Below are 21,162 nucleotides of genomic sequence, written 5' to 3' on the forward strand. Positions count from 1 at the left end.
TAAAAAATACCAATTAAACATTTGTGTATATATTGATGACAGTCACTACGATGAATTATTTAGTATATTAGTATATGATTTATCATTCTATTATTATTATTGTAAGTTAGAAGTCCATCTTATCTTTGTACGTTATGCACGCCTATGGTAGGGATCCACCAATGTTTTCAGTTGATAGATACATAGTCGATTGTATCTGTTCTACTTTCGACATATTATTATGTTACTTAATCCATCCATCAATGGTTCATATACGAAACTATGATTTAAAATGTCGAGTACCCACCTTCTTTGTCCAATATTAGTATGACCAACGTGCACATTAGCCACATTTCGGACTTAAGGCGTAACGGCCGAGGTTTCACCCTCCTCCTCAACTATATCTGTGACCATAATGGCCGAAGGGTTGCCAAATTTTATTTTTCTAAAACCGGGACAAACATTTTTTGTATAATTTTTATTGAAAAAATCGTACCACGGTCAACCATTTTTAACACATTGGTTTTTTGTAACTAAGGAACGACTTTGGGAACAGGAAAACAACCAACATACTAGGTATTCTTTAATAATATTATCCCCCCCACTCGAGATTTTTTCAATATTTAGTCGGCAAATTTGACACTTGGTAAAAGTTGTCGGCAATTTGGCATCGTCAGTATTTTAATTGTATTTTTATTATTTTCAAAATACTTATTTTGTGTATATTATATTTCTATGAAAGATAAAACTATACGAAACTATATAAAACTATACTATAGACGACGACGTCGACACTTCGATTACACAGAATTCTAAAAATATATGTGTTTATCTACTATCAGTGTATTGCGCGTTTGTATAACACGTAAGTATGAAAACTGTTACCGGTAGTCCGTATGTATTGACTTATTCTTGGTATTATAAAATATTATTTTATTATTCTTGAAATTTGTTGCACTTTTGCAGTCGATAGTTATCACTGATAACTTATCAGTTGTCGTCTATTCGACTATTCATCGAGGTTAGTGGTAACATCGTGTTCTGTAGCTACCCACTAGAAATAAACTGTTTAGTTATTATTCATATAATTTTGCATTTTGCGTTTTAGTTCCGACTTTTTTACCATTATGTATATTTTTTTTTATGTACATTTTCGTTTGCCGAATTAAATTAGAGTGTTTGGAATGTGGCAAAACATTTGACAATGATTACAAACCAAAAACATTTGGTGCTCCTAAAAACCCATTCGACGCTTCTAAATCAAATTCAAAACTAGTAAGTAAAAATATTGGTTCTTAAAATAAATAATGCTAATTATCAGTATTATGTTATTAACAATTATTAGTATATTGTATTAGTATTAATGTAAGTAGATATAGGTAGGTACTAAGGTACCTAATTAATTTTTTTATGTTCTCATTTATTAGATTCAAAATACTCAGAGACCACTGGAAAAAAGTTGTTTTACAAATATTAATTTGAATCATGTAGGTATAATATATATTTTGACTAATACTAATTTTATTGTATCATTTGTTTTGTAGAGACCAACAACTTTAGTGTATTAAATATTGTTATTTTTTTAATTGAATTACATTTTTATAATTATTATATAATTATTATATTATGTTCAAAATATGATAATTGTTACAATATTGCATTTTATGAAATATAAACTTTTTTATATCTTCCAAAAAATGTATAAATAAATTATTCCGATTCTTTATTGAGCGGTACCAAGTACCAACATTCAATTAAAACGGCAATATTATACGTTACCTATTAATAATAGATCACGGCGAACCCGATAGATCACACCATATAGTAAAGAATCACACGCTTTACCAATGCCCATTGAACATTTGAAAATAAATACATTACGCAAAGTTGCGTAGGACATTATTTTACCACATAAGGCATAACACATTTCTTACAAGACAATGGTTGAATGGTATAGGTACTTAAATTAATAATTGTCATAGACGTATTAAAATAACCAATAATTTGTATTGGCTCAGTTGATCCATGGGGGGAGGGGGGCAGTTATAAAATATATCATTATAGGTAGGTAATTACTTTTAATATATTAATTATTAAAGCGATAAATGAAATAAAACCCATTGATATTAAACTTACAATAAATTACAATTATTATATACTATGTTTAGTTTCAATAATAAAATCTTATATTATACAGAATAGGAAAAGCTACCTATCTATCGGTATTATTGTATTAATACTATTTTACTATTCACCATTCGATTTAATATTTTTAAGCAAAATTGCATAGTCTGAGACTATAATATAGACCATAGTTGTACACTTGTAATTTGTATACACTATAATATAGTATTATGTATAATGTATAATATGTTTAAAAAAATTGTTTGTATCAATAATTTTTCAACTAGCTTTTTTATTTTGATTAGTTGGTAGTATCTTTTTAGAAACTCCTTTCCCAGAATTCGACCATGCTGGTTCCCCACTGTATTTATTCTTTTATTTAAATAATCTTAACGGGGTCAATGCGTTCGATTTCCAATGTTTCTGTCACTAGCAATCTGAATTAACACACGCTGTTATAAAAAATAATGCATCACACAAATTAATTAGGTAGGTTTATTTGAGTTTTTTGTAATTGTAAAATCGTTTCTGTTTTTACATTTTAAACCGTTGCTAGTTGTTAAGTGATTAATAATTTAAAATTAAACTATTTATGAATGTGTAGAGCGTCCTCTTACCTAACCACATAAAATTGAATCTTCCGGACCCAAATTCCCCACGATGTACGATCGTAAGACATGCCTACACGAGGCCACGAGGGTGTGTTACATCGTATGCGTGGGTCTTTATATTTTGTAAACGACGTTAATCGTGTGAGGTCCACGTAGTTTCTATCAAACAATTAATTCATCCAAATGGCTAATGGTACAATTTATAATAGAAACTACCTATTACTTGTATCTATGGTCGGCGGCCTAGCTAGTAGGTATTAGTGATTTTTTCATTTTTGAAATAGAAACAGAAGTTTGTTCAAATAAAGTATATTATATTATTATGTATAAGAGTAGTTCAGATATTATTTTATTTTAGTTTTTCAATGTTTGATAGTATGTACCTACGTTTATTCGTATAAGGACGTATGTCGTATACAACATTACAGCTAACAGAATACAGGCACTGTAATAGTGTAAAACCCACTTTTTAATTATTATGATCTTGTGTAATGTTAATTGTTACGAGTTATGAGAATATGAGATAATATATTTGATTACTTAAAATATAAGCGATGTCTGGCGATGACGCCGGGTGTGATGGCTGTCGCCTGTTGGTATTATCATTGTATTGTTCGGCTTTATTACTATCAGTATTGTTTCAGCTGTTGAGTTGTAGAATGTTTCGATGAAGGGCACGAGAAGATTAAAGTTTTATATAATGGTTATGCGGTAGGTTACTCACCCATACACACATTCGCCGTTCGACTGTTCGAGCACCACCATGCGTGTGTGTAATATGATACGTTTATCATATTTTATGCAACTATAACCTATCCATAATATTGTTGTTATCTAATTCAAATTGGTTTGTGAAAATTTACCGTCGATCTCGCTCCGAACGTAAAAATGTTTAGCGGAAAATGCACGAGTTCGGCCAGACTGGACGGCAAGATCGCCATCGTGACAGGGGCGAACACGGGCATCGGCAAAGTAACAGCCAAACAATTTTATGCACTAGGTGAGTCTCATAATATTATTACCTGTATCTAACTTATAAGATAACAATATTGTGCTATATATAGCCCAGCGCAGACATATCGTGGGTGAGTAGGTTCTGACTTTTGGCCTTCTGGGCGAGAAACAACTGGTGGACATTTTTCGAGAACCGTGCAAATTGTAGCGGTATACCATCGATATAGTATTCATATTCATATAGGTATCTATACTTGCAGAAATACCTTTGCAACGATTCACCAATCGTTTATGTTTCACCTGTGAGGTAGAAACAATTAGCAATAGCAAACTGCAACAATTTAAAATCTTATTTTCCTGGTTAATTTAATTACTAAAACTTATAATAAGTACATTTCATTCATATACCTATAATTCAAATTAATCGTACTACTGCTCGTACTCTGCTACACCTGTGGGCTGCGATCTTCTAAAACTAAACACCTACCCTTAACTCCGGAGAAGAGGAATACACAGCTAGTAGTGTATATAATTTATAAGTAGGCACTTGCGTTCACGTAAAAAGTATTTTTATTTTTTAATACTGAAAATAAACTATTTTAAATTTGGTTTAAATTTTTTTGGATAAAACAAAATAGCCAATTTATGAATCTGATTATAAGAACAATTTTGAGGGTAAAAACATTAATCCAAGTCAAGTAGTTTATTTTTTAGAATATCAATATTTTTTTTATTATTTGGAAAGTACCTAATAATTTTTTTCAAAATATTATTTTTGGGAATTTGCTGACGAGTATATTTCTTAAATTATTTAATATTTACTAATCATATAATTTTTGTCATACGTTCAAGTAGCATGGCTTTTTTTTGTCAGCGTCAAATCGATATAAAAATTGGTTTTTACTATGTTTCTATAACCTTAATTTATGAGCCTAATTTGTTTACCTACATTAAACACACTAATGAAACTTATGAATTTAAATGTACAATATAATAAAATTAAGTGGCGGCATAATCGTGACCATTTTTCTCAAGAGATATTAGACCGATTCAATTTATTTTTTTTTCAATACATTCTTTTCGTCGAGAAGAAGAACGTATCGCCAATTATATTTGTGTCAGGACGCCACCGGTAGGGGCTCAAACGGGGATTATGAGATTTACGATTGAAATTTTCGTTTATTAATCGTTGCTATTGGTTACAGGAGAAATATTTAGTAGAAATTAGTATTTATTTGTTATTAGTCCCCATTTGGGCACATCAGGGACAAGCATGAGTAATCACAATATTTTAAGAGTTATATTTTTTTACGCGCAACGGAGTGCACGGGATCAGCTAGTGTACAATAAAAAACAAATAGGTCCAAGATAAATATAATATAATATAATATAATATAATATAATAAATAATGAACAATATTTACATTGATATTAGTTTTAAGTAGACAAATTACAAATATAAATAATATAACACTTTTGAATAGGTATACCTGAACATTTTTAATTTTATTTGTGTTTTGATTACAATAATTTTATTTAAAATTGTAATTTCTAACCAATTAATTTTAAAAAGCTATAAAATATTTAAGTAATAATAAATTGTAACCGGAAACAATGCGGATATACCCTGTAAAACAATCCGGGACCAAATTTAGAACTACCACTACGCCGTACTAAACAATAGTCAATCACAGGTATAGTAGTAACTAATAATAACACCAATAATGTACATTATAATAATATAATAAATAATTCAAATACATATTGTTTAACAAGTACAAGTACCTAGGTATATAATAAGTAGGTATCTACTTAGGTACCAGCGCTGTATGGCCAACAAATCTAAATAATATAATACATTACAATCAGATAAGAATAGGTAATAATCGTGTAAGTACGTATAGGTATTTTGTCTAAGTTCGATTACACATTTTTTTAATTAACAATAATTAGACATGAACAAATAAATAAATTATTATATCGCAGTATACAAAATTTCAGGTGCAAAGGTCATATTGGCGTGTCGGGACGTCGGAAAAGCGGAAAAAGCTGTTTCGGAAATCATGGCTGAAGTAAAAAGCGACGGCCTCGGACAACTGATCGTAGAGGAGTTGGATTTGGCGTCTTTCGCGTCGGTCAAGCGTTGCGCGAAAAACATTTTACAAAAGGAAAAACAAATTCACCTGCTCGTGAACAACGCCGGTTAGTGATAAACGCCTACCCAAGTCTACCCACACAAAGGCGACCGCATGGGGGCCGCCAAAGTGAAGTTTTAACTGTGTGTAATTTAATTCAATATCACTATAGCTATTATTAGATTGTAAGTAATTTTTATATCTTGCCCCGGATGGGATTTTATCCTGCGGGGGCGCTTGTACAATTATACAGAGTCCGAGCGCAAGCTTGGATTAAGAGTTTAGCCGTGGGGTGGGAGGCACGTTTTTTCAATTAGGTAATTTTATTAATTGTATTTGCAGGGCTAATGAAACCTAAATATGGTGATTTATATTTAATATTATTTTAACTTTGGTAAATTTGAACTATTTGTAAAATACAATTATACATTTTCTACTTTTCTTTTTTTAAGGAGGAAAGCGGGTATTGGGTATTGCTGTAATAGGTAATTATGCAAATCGTGGTATTTAGATGCTACTCGAATCTCTAGTGCAAGAGTAATAGGTAGGCAGGTAGACTACCTTTTTTTTTTTTTTTGGTAATGCACCACTACATGGGAGACGCACGTTTATCACATTACTTGACCCCCAATCACATTACTTGACCCCCTATCACATTACTTGACCCCCTAGGCAGGTAGACTACCTAAGGTAGTTAGTTACACGGATATTATTTATTGCAGGCGTAATGGCTTGTCCCAAAGGAAAAACCCAGGACGGTTTCGAAACCCAATTCGGTGTCAATCACTTGGGGCACTTTCTGTTCACTTCGCTCCTATTGCCAAGAATCCGAAACTCGGACCCCGCTCGCATCATTAACGTGTCATCAAGGGCGCATACGAGTAAGTTCAAAAACACCTCAAACATTGTGTCCGCCAATAAAAAAAATATAATTATTTTTGTTAAGGAGGTTCAATCAATTTTGAAGACATCAACTTCGACAGAAATTACTCGGCTATGGCAGCTTACAGCCAGAGTAAACTGGCTAATGTGCTGTTCTCGAAAGAACTGACGCGAAGACTCGAAGGTACGTAGGTACTCGCGGAATCAGGCGCGTTCAAGTCACCAACGAACATACTTAACTGACGACAATATAATTAATTTCATCAAATATGCGTGTAAAATACGATTATTTTATAGTTAATATCGATAAATGTATTATAAATGTGTTCATAAAAATATTATTTTTACATGCGTGAAATCTTTAAAAATGTATAACAGATTATTTTTCAAAACATGTTTTTATGTTTCAAATTATTTAAAAACACATACATTTACCAAGACAATGGCTGTATAGTAAAAATGTAAAATATTAAACAATAATCAACTTTTATTATGCTATCAAGGGACCGGAGTTCACGTGTATAGCCTACATCCGGGAATCGTGAGCACCGAATTGGGTAGAACGATAGACGAAGTGTACTTCCCCGGCTTATGGCTGTTGGGCCGCGTTATTCTCTTTCCATGGGTGAAGACGCCGGAACAAGGAGCTCAGACCACTTTGCACTGTTCGATAGACGAAAAGGCCGGAGAGGAAACCGGACTTTATTACAGGCATGTCGTTTTCGGAGATATTATGTTTTATTTTATAAATTTTAATTATACTGTCAAATGCGCGTTTTAGCGATTGCAAGGTGAGTGAACCATCGGCATTAGCCAAAGACCCGGAATTGGCGAAAAAACTTTGGGAAAAAAGCGTGGAAATGGTCGGCTTAAAGGACTACGATATGTTCAACTGCAATGAAGACACGCTCCCCAAACCATTGGAAAACGCCTAAATCGTGAACGCTAACGTGTATTTAAAACAAAATGTATTCAATCAATATAAATAGTTTTTATATTTTACAAATAAATTTTCATTCCAATCGCAGTAGTTTTACATTAGTATTTAGTGCAGATGTTGTTTATAGCAACAACAGTGTTGACTAATTAAAGTATTTAACGTAGTTTTTTTTAGTCAGAAACACTTCAATACCTAACAAAAAAAAATAACTTTTCTTATCAAATATTATTATTACCTATATAAAATTACAACATGAACGAATCACAGAAAATCAAACAAGTAAGTGTCACTCCCGATATTTTTACAATGTTTTTTTATTAGATCTGATGACTGGTGAAAATTACTGCGTACATGCAATAGCATCGACATAAAAAAAAAAATAATTCTTTTTAAATGAAGTTATTTATTTTTAACTCGTACCTATATCAATTGTATTTGTGGAAAAAAAATAATTCACTATTGCATGTCCACTACTATAATATGTTTTGATTATCTCAAGAGTCATACAAATTTCCTAAACGGAACTATAGAAATGCCTTTTATCAAGATTGTAGGCTAAGTGCATACTGCATATAGCATAAACTAATTTATATAATTTTAGTTGGATAGAATGGTTAAGTTCATAGAGTTTGAAGCAGATGACATTATAAAAAATATTGAATCTAAATCAGAAGATGAATATCATATGAAAAAGAACGAGATGATACTCAAGGGAAAAATGGAAATTAATCAGTTTTACAACAAAAAGACGAATCTTATTAACAGGACATCAGCGACGTGAGTAGGTATTAGAAAGTGTACTTTTTTGAATAAAATGCTATTTTTGGTTTGGGCCATAGAATGATTGCCGAACAAATGACCAGTGCCAAGATGGAAATATTGAATACCAGAGACAAATACATTAAATCCGTGTTGGCTGATGTTAACAAAGAACTGTTAAAAATGCGTAAGCATAGACTACGTTACTATCGAGAAATTCTTAAAAAGTTAATACTACAGGCAATGTATCAAGTAATATTATTGTGATAGTACTATGATAGATGTTTGAACAACAAATCAACACTCTAATTTTGATACATTTCAAGGTTGTAGAACAAGAAGTTTGCTTAATACTGGTATCAGACGATGTGGAATACGTGACCTTAATGATCCCCGAATTGAAACAAATTTATTTAGCCAACACTGGAATAAACGTCAAAATAAACATTGATAAAAGTATTAAATTACCGACTCAAGAAATAGGAGGCGTCGTGGTCACGTCCAAAGATCGAAGGGTACATGTTGAAAATACGCTTGTAGTGAGATTGCTCTATCTCACCCAACAAGCAATACCAATAATATGCACTGGACTGTTTGGACCAAATCCCACTAGAACTTACTTAAGAGATACATAATTACAAAATAAGAACTTATTATATTATTATTCAATATTTACGAGTAAAAGTAGGATATGATATCACAGGAATAAGGTTTTAAGTAATATTAAATATTTAATTCTAATACTAAATTTGAATAAGATCTTGATATTTAGGGGCGTTTGTATCTGTCGAGCTCATGTTATCATCACTGAAACATTGATAAAATTTCAAGTAAAAATATAATGATTTAAATAAATTTTGAATCTAATTCACCTTATTAAGATTGATGTAAACAATGACGTATCATAATGTTCGAAATCTAAAAAATAAAAACAACAATGTGTTCGATTGTCAGTGACTCAGTCTTGTAAAATTAAATCAAAATTAAATATATTAATATACCAATTGATGTTTTCTGGTCGTTCACATCTGAGAATAATAGACTTTGAGCTTCAGGTACAGTTTTATTGATTGGAAATGATACACCTTCACCAAGGCTGTGGGAGAATCATTAGTATTAATACATGCAGTTAGATGAAATATTAAAATTGAATTACCAATGTTAATAAGCTGTAGAACATTTTAATACTATCTCAAATAATAAATATAATACCAAATTTATATGGTTCAAACAAAAGATTTTACCTAATTGTTATAAATTATTATTAAGTAAAAACAACACTTTTTTTAGTATATTTTGTTAGATAAAAAAAAACTCATGATATTAATTTATACTGTGTTATTTGTACAGATTCAAAACATGTAGAGTAAACAAACATTACCAAAAATATACAAAATGTCAAAAATATAAAATTGCTCACCTTATTAAACAAATTAAAATATAATGTACCTTAATAGATTAACAACATCAATAAAATTAAAATTAATAATAAATCTATATGAATATTGCATTTTTTACTTAATAAGACTAAAATAAACAATAAAAGAGAACACAACACAATACTGATTTGAGCCTTATGTATACTTGTTTATTTTTATATTGTGCATAGAATAAGTGTCTAATTGTGTCTTGGTTTATAAAAATTGTCTAAACGGTAAATGGTGTCCTGGACTTGTTTGATGATTGCCTAACACTATCATTAGACTTCAGGTCGCTCGCCAACGGATAAATTACACCATCCCCCAAACTAAAACAGAAAAATTAAAATCAGGCAACGTATTACGAATATCAAGATGTATTCCCGGGAATATATTTACACTACTCACATGGGAAATCGGTAAGATTACGCTAAGAACGGCTGTTAATATAAAATTGTATAACAACCAAAATGATTGATCCATAAAATAGCAAATAATTTAAACTACACATTAAAAAAAAATTAAAATCGACTGATCGAAATATAGCCTTTCTATACGTTTTCAAAACCATTTCATAATAATTAAATGCACTTTACCAACTCATAAAAACATAGTTTAATACTTTAAAAAAATGTTTTACTTTTAAAATAATAAAATAGTTGTAATTACAAAATAAAAAACATTTCTTAACATTAGATTAACATCAAAAAATCAAAATGAAATATTAAGAAATTTTAGATTTGAGGAGTCAACTGACTACTAGATTCTCAGGAACATTTTATAGGCAACTTCTTATGCATTCAGCCATCAGCCATGGCATATTGGTTATAAATGATAAATATTTATTACAACAGTTTTAAGTATACAGGTATAATAAATGAACCCGGGCTATTTAACATACTCAGATGCACACAGGCTCCCCACATCAAATTTTGGGCCCCTGTAATAAAGCTGTTCGAGGGCCCTATAAAAATTGTCCAATAAAATATAACCCATTACAAGTGATGCTAGTGTTCCATAAACAATTTTTATCATAATTTACATTTAGGTATATCATAAAATGTTATAAACATAAAATAAGTATTTCAATCAACATTTCGAAAATTTCTAATTCATTTCAATAGGCCCGTCCTGAACTCCAGGTTCAACAGCCCCCCCTAGATGCACATATCAACAGTTATTCTATGACCCTAAAAAAAAGTTACATTTTTCACTCTAACTTCAATAATAGTTAATAACATATTATTATAGCTTGACATTTTGAAGAGACTGTCTTATTGAATGTATTAAATCTCTTTTTCTAACGCACAACATAGCAAATTTTATATTTAGTTATTTTTAATATTAGATCAAATTTAAAAGTAAGAATATTAGGAATCTAGATAGGCTTTTTTAATACATTGATTTTTAACAAGTAATGAGCATTTTAAAATTGCAAGTTTCTTAATGAAATTAAACATTTTCCTGTAGTTGCATACAGACAGCAAGGTTTCAAGAACACCAAGTAAATTATTAATGTGAAAAATATTAATTTTTAATTTTTAATTGATACCTCAAAAATGAATTTATTACTCTAAAAATAATTTAATAATATGTAACTTTTGCACAAAATTCATACTTCAAAACCTTCAAATTTCATTCAAAGAAAATTTTCCTAGTTTATTTTTTATTTGTATGCATTACAATAATTATCAGTACTATATTAAATAAACTTAATACCCAAAAATTATTTTCTTAAATTTGTGAAAAATTCTATTAAACTATATTTAATAATCACAATAATTACTTCTACAATCATTAATAAATAAATAATATATACTAAAAATTAATGTTTAATGTTTGTTGGCCCAATTTTAATAATTTATGTACACTGTAGTTATAATTAAAAAAAATGTAAAATGTGATGAATATGTTTTATAATATGTAATGAATGAGAATAATATTTATTTGTTTTATCAATGACTAACACGTTTCCATAATTGGTAAGTGCATTTAAATTTTGAATACCCTTTTACTACTCACCGTGTGTCTATAGGAAAAGGCCACAGAAGAACTTCTTTACCAAACACTTCTCGTATATTTCTGCAGCATCCTAAGTTGAATCCATTTTTATCACTACCTTCCAAGAATTTAGGAGGACGGAAAGACTCTAAAAAAAACAAAGAAAAAAATGTAATAATTAATAACATATTTAAATAATAAATAAGACCTAAAATAGGTTAAATTTAAAGTAGAAGAGCCGTAAACTATTAACTGGGTAAAATTGTATTAGTTAAAATATGAACTAAATAAACTTTTAAAACATTATATGTATAAAATGACTAAATATTTATTATGTTAGCAGTTAATCAAATTGCAAGTTAAATGTAGTATATAAAACTGAAAAGAATGCAAATGCTTGTAAAAATATGACTTGAGTAAGCAAACTTATTTATTAAAAAAATCAACCAAACGCTTTTGATATAAATAATAATAAAGTTAAGCTTAATATAGCTATAACATTTTCTATAGCCTTATAATATTAACCTAAGTTGTATACAATGAAAATCTAGACAACGTTATTCTAGCCGGGTTGCATAAACAATCACTAAACATTTAATGAACCAATAGTATGGTAATGGTCTTATAAACAATATTTAAGCATTTAGCGTCCAATTATTGGTTCATTAAATTTTAGGGGGCCATTAAATTAATACATTTTTTATGTAACTTCACCTTAATATTATTAAGGCAGTTTAAATGGTCCATATATTGAAATAGTATAAAATCACTATTAACAACAAAAGAACAATGACCATATTGACCATATTGACCATACACTAAATTTAATTTATTATTTATAAATGATTAATATTTATAATAATTTATAAGATTTTAATATAATTTTAATTACCTAAAGTTGTTCTGTTTTTTGAAACCAGGTAGATATGATATGCAAGCAGTGAGAATAAGCTTAATGAAAACATTGAAGCAATAAAAAATAAGAATATTATATGTATTTTATATGATCCATCTTGAATTCGCTGAAAATAAAGATAATAATTATTAATTATTAACAATTTTTGTGGACCAATTAATATTCAAAATTGTTATTTCATATATCATATTATAAAAGATGCATGCTCCCCTAACTTTTAGCCCATAATTATGTATTTATTCATTTTAAGTACAAATAATAAAAACCACATTTTCACACATGGATTATTATACCATTTAATGAGTAGCGATACAAAATTGTTTGGCAAATGTTGATAGTACATATATATATATATTATAAATAAAAAAATTGAAAGATTAATGTCTGAGTTCCATAAAACAATAATTTTATTTAAAGCCATTCCTAATGAGTATTATCCTAAGTACATACATTTTACAAACTTAGTGTGTATCCCCGCATGACTCTCAAAGGCATAACAAATTCTAAGTTTCTAAACATAGTCTTTTAGTACCTATACATACATTTCTAATATCAGAATTTAAATAAATGCACGATTAAGAAGATGTTACACTTTCATGTGTATGTTTTCTCTGTCTTACATATGTACAACATAGCAAAAAACTGTTTTGCGCGAGATAAAACCACTCAGGCTGTAGTGATAGTTAAGACCTCGAATTGATAAATAATATATTAATTGAAAACATTATATATGAAATATTGTTTTTATTTATTTGATCACTTATATAAAAAAAAGTTCTTATTGTTCAAAAATCCATTACTTTTGGTGTTTTTGAAACTAGAATATCTTTTTTTTAGTTCCAATATCAAAAAAATAAAAACAATATTTCACAGTCAAAGTTCTCTTTCTTATGTGGAGAAAATTTTGTTTCTTAGATATAACAACAGCCTTCTAGGATCTATCCCAAACCTAGGGATTGCATTGGTCCGAAATAATTAAACGCTGATAGTAGGGAATTTAATTGAATTTTATAAACTTAGGTTTTACCAGGTCACCAATTACATACATGTAAAATACACATGTAATTTATGCAAAAGTCACAAAGTCCAACTCAATAAATTGTATTCTAACTAGAATAAGTAATTCTTTCAGTGTCATATTATTTACAACCATTTATAAATAACTACTTTGCTTAAAAGAAAATAAAGGTCATGAGGTGACTGATTTTGTTTTTCACCAATTTTGGGGGTTGTGACATTAAAAAGGTTGAGAAACCCTGCCTTAGAAGTTAAGAGTTATTTTTTATGTAATCTGAAGTGTATTTAAGTGACGTGTTTAAGACACTGATGTCTTATGATGCTTATAATTTTGACTTTCTAGTTTTTTCATTAGTATGTGATAGTTTTAAGTTAGTTATAGTTAAATAAATTTATATTGGGTATACAATAACAAGGTAAAATATCAAATTTAAAATTGTACTATTGTCCTAAATACATAAATTAACATAATACTTATAAAAATTCTAAAATACTATCGTAAGATAATGAAATAATTGTGCAAATCATACAATTTGTACACGTATAACACAGGTGGCTGTACACATACTGACTGTATGAAGTCACATGACTATCAGCTCTCATTATCTCGTTGAATATTTATTTTTTAAACTTCAGATTTTTACTTATGGATTTTTCATTATTTTGACTACAATAATAATTTATTAAACAAAAAAAATTGTTAGTGTTATGAACTCCTTGAAAGTAAAAAAAAAAATGCAGGTGAGCATATTTGGTTAATCACCCTGTACTCGTGTACTTATATTAAAATAATGTAATATACCTCATTCTGATAACATTTTTTATTAATTTATATTTAAAATCATTGATAGTTATTACTTAGATATTAAATGTTTCAGGTGTCAATAGAAAAATTAAAATATTGAACATCATTATATAATTATTAAATAGTTTTCAAATTAAAATACCTTTGATAGCCAAAATAACAAAAAAAAAGTGAGTGTGTCAGCCCACCATTACACTCTGGGGAAGTAAGACTTCTTTCATAAGTAATTGGGTCCATAAAATTACAAGTGAATTAAGGAGAGAGTGAGAAATTCAATAAAATAAAAAAATATGTAATTTACGATAGACATTTTTGTTTATTAATGGTTACTATGTTCATATATAAATAAATAAACAAACGTGTCATTTCATTTTTCGTTATGATTTTTTTTCCACCCACACCTCAAGAAAGAAGTTTTACTTCAAAAAAAGTCAATATTTATTTAATGATTAATAACATTTTACTGAACATTATTATTTATTACTGTTAAATAATTAAAATTATTCGTTACCCTTGTAACTTGTAAGAATCAATATTACCAACAATGAATTACCATTATTTATTTAAAATATGGTTTTAGTTATTTATTTTCTACTAATCAAAAATGTAAATAGACCCTAAAAATACAATATTAAAATATTACCATATCTGTAGTAATATCCCAGAACTTGATAACATATTCAATTGTTGTAGCAGCCACAAAAATGCACATTAAAAGACCGTAGGCCAAAAATAATATAAAATACTTGTAGTTGGAATATGAGACACAATTATTCACCCATGGACAATGGTGATCCATTTTTAACACACATTTACGACACACACTGCAATGGTGTGATCTGTCTGGCTTGACTATTTTACATTTATCACAGAACCGAATATCTGAAAAAAAATGTTCTACAATCCTTGAGTTATACATAATCTACAGTACACTGAACAGGTACATTATCAAAATAAAAATTGACTGTATTACCATTGGTATTTGTGAACGTCATGATAGGCAAGTTTTCAGCAAAATCACGTAAAATAGCGCTTTGCCTGCTCAAGTCTATAGGATTCCTATTGAACTCTTCAAATACTTCTTCAGGTAATCTGAACTGTAATAAAATAAATAGGCACTGTGTGTTAATAAAACGATAAAACATGTCACTATTAGTAACGACAAATTATCTGTCAATACATTAGGTGGCGCGCCGCTTGGCTCTGTGAAAATCGTTTTGAAGTACGACCATAGGAACAACACTAGTATTATGTGGTACACTAGCAGATACGGCACCGACAGTTCAACGGACGTGACTCGACCTAAAGACAAGACACAATAGGCATAATGATCGAATATTTGTTGCTTGAATCGGCACACAGGCATTATTATTACTAACATAATTCCTGTCTGAACAATAACTTACTGAGGCACAGGTGATAGACGTACGCGTAATACGACCACGCGAGTATGCACAAAATAAATATCACCGGGATGCTCTTGACTGTGTGGACGCAAACGGTGCAGCATAATTTTTTCGATGACGGTGCTTCCATTGTTGATTCCGATTGGCCGTAAGCACCATTTATTCTTGATTTCCACGGTTCGATCGTTATACTTTACAATGCCATTTATTGACCAGCATTGTATTGGACGACGATGGTATGTAACCACAAATTGTTATTATATCATACGACTAAGTCAATCGAATTGCCTTTTTTCACTGCAATAATAATTAGTCTATTGGTGCTAGGCGTACACTATAGTCCTAAGTACTGTCCTCTGTAAGAAATGTAAGTGTGAGTAGTGTGGCACTGACTAAATAGTATAACAATTACTATAAAATGAAAATAATATATTAGTAATAAGAGAGAAACGAAGTAAAGTCCTCACATTCTAAGTACTCGAGTGAGTGTAGTGTTATAGTTATTAGTTATTATCTTCTCTAAGAATGAGTGAGGCAGTGGGCAGACGTGGGAAGGCAGGCAGACAGCCGCGGCCAGTGAGCTCCAAGCGATTGTGTTATCTTAAATACGGAAAACCAGTGTTACCATTGAATATATAATCAATTATGTTACCAAACTGTCTATGAAAGTACCCACATAAATTGCTATAAAAAAAAAGTACTTGTGAATTGTATTATCATGACAAAATATTATATAATTTGTCATGTAAATTATAATTATAGTTGCTAGTGGCTACTTGCTACCATTGTCCATTGAACTATATTATAATAATAGTTATTATATAGTTCAATGGTTGCTAGTTGCTACTTGGTATAAGTCATATAGGACGCCTTGCTACGGTAGTACTCGTCACGCAATCGGAACTATTCTGATTCACCGATTTAAATTTACCACCAAATTTAATATGGTTTAATTTAGCCGTTATAATTAATAGACTTCTATAATGCCATAATGAGACCATTTGGATTTCGGGATTGGGATTTATTTATTATATAATATATATATGACAGAAGTATTATGTAATAATAGGTATCCATATAAATATTAAATATACCTTAATTTTAAAAATATCGTGTGGCATTGTAGACTGTAGTTGCCAGTATAAGGTAGGTAGGTATGTCGTATGTAAGTTGTAACTTTGTAAGTAGGAGTTTTAATTTAAATAGGCATATAAGTAGGTATACCATAATTTCACATTTTAACTATATAGTCGTGTACTTATAGGCTGTAGGCTATACATTATAATAGGTGGTATTTGGACGTTTCCCCCCCCCTGGACTGAGACATTTCCCCCTGAATCAATATTTATAATTTGTCTACACATAATAGTAGATTCTTTTATTTTACCCGAAATATACGATTATCATATCGGCATGACGGCTTCTATCGACTATCATCATTCACGTTATGGATTTATTAGTTATTACCAAATTAAATGGGTTATGATTGAAAACCAAAGTTATGTGAAAGTATTATTGAATTATATTAAATACTAGCTGCCCGACCTTCCTCCGGAAGAAATTATATTTTTATAATTCAATCAAGTTAGATTCTTATATATACAGATAATAAACTAACCTATATAATATAGGTACATTTTATATATAGGTACATATTTAATTTTTTTTTTATATTTTGAAATGCATGCGCTCCAATATAAATATATAATTAACAGTTATTTTGTTTTTATATTTAATTATTGTTATATTATTGTTGTAATAAAGTTATTATAATATTATACAATATTTAGGTAGGTACTTGTTTTTGTTATGATGATTACGCCTGTATCTATATTTTATTGTTGCAATATATTTATTGTACCTATTATATTTATCCATGTATAATATTGTTTGAGTATTATAACGTATTACCTATATTCAAAATATGTACCTAGGTATATACTTTATTAAACGTATACAGTACTATTTTTTTTTTTTAAGGGTAGCGGTGCCAGTTTTTCAAATTTTCCACAATTCTATAAAATTTGAAAATTCAATTTTATATTTTAGTTGCTACCTCAATTATAAGACTTCTCCACTAATCTACTACCCGATAACTATTTAGGGGTGGTTTATAGGGTGTATTTTATCGAAAAAAATTACTTTACGGGAATAACTCTCAAGTTTTATAGAATTGTCGGATTTCAATAATTTTTTTTTTGTTAGAAAGAGGAAAATTTTTTACAGGGCGGATTGAACTTCGATTTTTGATTACAATGCTAAAAACAAAAAAGAATTAAGAATTAAAAACATGTAAAAATGTGTAAAATTCAAAAGCTTATTATAGAACTCGTAAATAGAATATTGTAAATCAAAGTTCAATGCGCCCTGTAAAAAGTTTTCCTCTTCCTAACAAAAAAAAATCATCAACATCTGATCACTCTACGAGGCGTGAGAGTTTTTCCTGTAAGGCATGTTTTGGAGCAAAAAAACAGGTCGCGCGCAGGCCCCTTAAATCCATAAATTCCCAACTGTAGTTGGATTCACAAAAAATGGCGAACTCGAATCCATGCACATATTTTGCAGACGACCAAATTAAGTCGAGAATCTGGTTGATAAGTATTAAGATTAAGTAGTAATTTAAATAGGTAGGTATCCGTATCCGACCTAACCTACTACAAAAAAAATACATTACACAATAAGGAAAATACAAGCAATAAAAGATTAAAGAACTAAATTTGTTTTTACTTTTTACCTCAAGTCAACGTTTGGTACCACCTACTATAGGACATAGTTAGTATTATACCTAGAGATGTAAGCTTGAAAATTTTTTTTTCATAGAAAATTTCTGAAAATTTTCAAATTTCTTTGAAAACTTGAAAATTTTGAAAATTTATTTTTTTTTTGTACTTTTCTTAAATTAATTAATTTTTAATTTTAAATAAAGTATTATAACACTTTATAAAATTACTGTTTCATTTTTATTTACATTGGCCCAAGTATAACGTCAGAATCAAACAAAAAACTTATAATAAAAAAATATATAATTTGAGTAAAATTGAGAAAGTGAATTAAACAATAAATTAAATCCGTTAAAAATTGAAAAATCAATAATTGTAACAAAACGATTATACATTCATAATTTATACTGAAGTAAAAATAAAACATTTTTAATAAAAAATAAAAATGCACATATTTTATAACCAAGTTAAATATTATATATTGATATAAGTATATTATATATATTTAATGATTTGTATTTTGAATTTACTATATTATGTTCATTAGAATAATAACAAAATTATATTAAAATAGGTAAATAGTAGGTAATAAAAGTACATATTTTAAAATATAATTATAAAGGTTAAATATACTACAACTATATAATATCAAAAGATTTTTTTGATAAGAAATTAATATGATAAAACAGATAAATTATAAATTTTCACGAACATTTTCACCAAAAAAAATGTTCATGAAAATTTACATTACTAATTATACCCATGACAAATTAAATGTTTTATGATTATACCTAGTTGCGTTGCCACCACTTATTCCCAAATGGCCAAATGTGATGTAAAAAAGAGAACTTCGGAAAAAACAGCAGTTCAATAAATTATTCGTGCCATTTTTTACTATCATTTATTATTTATAGGTAGGTACTATTCAATTTATTATTGATTTATATGTTTCTTTATGTTTACTCTTCTTCAAGTAATGACATCAAAATATTATTAATATTTATAGGTAAGTGCATATAACGGCTGCTTAGTGATTCGTATTTGTACATTATGTGTCAGTACATATGGCACATTCGTTTGAAAGAACCCATGGTTCATGTTTTTATATGTAATAGGTAACTTTTTTAAAATCTAGTCACCAGCTAGATATCAAAAAATAAATGCTTTCTAGTGATTCTTAGCGATAGAGTTCATTGAATTAATATTATATTATTAGTAGAATGAAATTAAGTGGGTAGTATAATATAATTTCATAGCGAATATAGCGGTATAACAATTATTAAACGATACACTGTAATTATCAGTATTTGACAAGCATTCTTATTTTGAGCTTCAAATTTTTTTATCAAGTCTCCGCCTTCTTTGGGATCAGGTTCTATATTTTTTTCTTTCGTTAGCCTCTTGGTTAATGATAAGTACTTATGCTTGATAGTAACTGTTGATCCTCGACCATTTTCTAGCAAAATCAATAATTTTATCAACCAAAGAGCCAACTATGATGTCTTCATCAATTTTTTGAAAATACCGACCAGGTAACTATATTAACTGTTGGGAAATTTGAAGATGATCTTAATTTTTAATATTTTTAAACCATGAAGGTTCAAAAATCGACATTGATCTGAACAGTTTTTCATGTTGTATTATATTAATTATTTATGTTTAAAAAAAGTTTTAATATTAGCTAGATATTTTAGGCCCAATCTGGCCCTTGTATCATAATAAATAATCTTGCGCCCACCGCGGTTATTGCGGTAGCTCGCCGGCCTAATCCAGGCCTGGGCATGCGTACATGGTTATTTTATTAAGCCACGGTCTAGACTCTAGACTTATCGTTATAAATTCATAATATTTTAGTATTTAAATTTGGAAGTATTTTCGAGAAAATCGATTTTGGTTTTTGGTGTAACTTTATGACCGTAGATACATGAAATTTTGACTGAATGTTTATCTTAGCATCTTCTATACACCATAACATTTTCAAAATATTTTGATTTATTTTGAGCTCTTTACGGACATTTTCATTTTACATTTTTTTTAAGTTTTTTTTCTAAAAATATCAATAAAATTTTATTTGTTGGATAAAAAAGCTTAAAAATTTAATAGAAGGCTCCTAGTATATTGTTTCAAAGGCAGATGAAAAATATTAAAAATCGTTAGTCACAGTTTTTTTTTATAAGCATTTAAAGTTCAAAAAAGGTGGGTAAGTGGATGTCGCTCTGCCGTACAGTAGGTTACAAGTGGGTCACTGTATAATGGATGGTATTAAATTTGAATTCAATGATATAATATCACTGTATAAGAAAAACGATTCTGAACGGAGACGGTATATCAGTCTATGTATTAGACATATATATACTTATCTATGGTATTAAAAAAAAAAATTGACCTATAATAGGTACCTATAATAAATTCCAAATTAATCATATCATAATATCTATTAGGTACTTATAACGCGTTATACATCAACAAAAAACCGTGGTACTATCATAGATATA

The 21,162-nt window shown here is 29.0% G+C and overlaps 4 protein-coding genes across 10 annotated transcripts in view; 3 read left to right on the forward strand and 1 right to left on the reverse strand.

The window, feature by feature from the left end:
• The first annotated feature begins 3,448 nt into the window (after positions 1–3,448).
• Positions 3,449–7,712, forward strand: LOC100166388 (retinol dehydrogenase 12-like). Its single transcript, NM_001246181.2, is given in 6 exon segments — positions 3,449–3,714; positions 5,670–5,870; positions 6,526–6,684; positions 6,750–6,869; positions 7,189–7,396; positions 7,467–7,712. Coding segments are annotated over 6 exon segments (954 nt in total). The 5' UTR covers positions 3,449–3,602; the 3' UTR covers positions 7,621–7,712.
• Positions 7,713–7,800: 88 nt separating this feature from the next.
• LOC103309503 (V-type proton ATPase subunit E) lies at positions 7,801–9,388 on the forward strand. The gene is made up of 4 exons (XM_008185078.3): positions 7,801–7,904; positions 8,227–8,402; positions 8,465–8,636; positions 8,711–9,388. The coding sequence occupies exons 1-4, from the start codon at positions 7,878–7,880 to the stop codon at positions 9,017–9,019; spliced, it is 684 nt and encodes a 227-aa protein (XP_008183300.1). The 5' UTR covers positions 7,801–7,877; the 3' UTR covers positions 9,020–9,388.
• LOC100159638 (palmitoyltransferase ZDHHC15) lies at positions 9,020–16,497 on the reverse strand. 7 transcript variants are annotated; one of them, XM_029490396.1, is made up of 9 exons: positions 15,948–16,497; positions 15,722–15,843; positions 15,515–15,659; positions 15,185–15,438; positions 12,696–12,825; positions 11,825–11,951; positions 9,386–9,480; positions 9,257–9,302; positions 9,020–9,191 (listed from the first exon to the last, which is right to left on the reverse strand). In XM_029490396.1, the coding sequence occupies exons 1-9, from the start codon at positions 16,075–16,077 to the stop codon at positions 9,128–9,130; spliced, it is 1,113 nt and encodes a 370-aa protein (XP_029346256.1). In that variant the 5' UTR covers positions 16,078–16,497; the 3' UTR covers positions 9,020–9,127. The 7 variants fall into 7 exon arrangements, with proteins under 7 accessions (XP_029346256.1, XP_029346257.1, XP_008183297.1 ...); XM_029490397.1 differs by having other exon boundaries at positions 15,185–15,423; positions 15,948–16,495; XM_008185075.3 differs by having other exon boundaries at positions 15,515–15,638; positions 15,948–16,494.
• Positions 16,498–17,360: 863 nt separating this feature from the next.
• LOC115034147 (formin-2-like) overlaps positions 17,361–21,162 on the forward strand; it is a 10,009-nt gene continuing 6,207 nt past the window's right edge. The window contains exon 1 of the mRNA XM_029489949.1: positions 17,361–17,456. Coding sequence (XP_029345809.1) covers positions 17,361–17,456 — 96 coding nt within the window. The remainder of the gene's footprint in view (positions 17,457–21,162) is intronic.

The sequence above is a fragment of the Acyrthosiphon pisum genome, chromosome A2 (assembly GCF_005508785.2).
Source record: "Acyrthosiphon pisum isolate AL4f chromosome A2, pea_aphid_22Mar2018_4r6ur, whole genome shotgun sequence".
NCBI lineage: Eukaryota > Metazoa > Arthropoda > Insecta > Hemiptera > Aphididae > Acyrthosiphon > Acyrthosiphon pisum.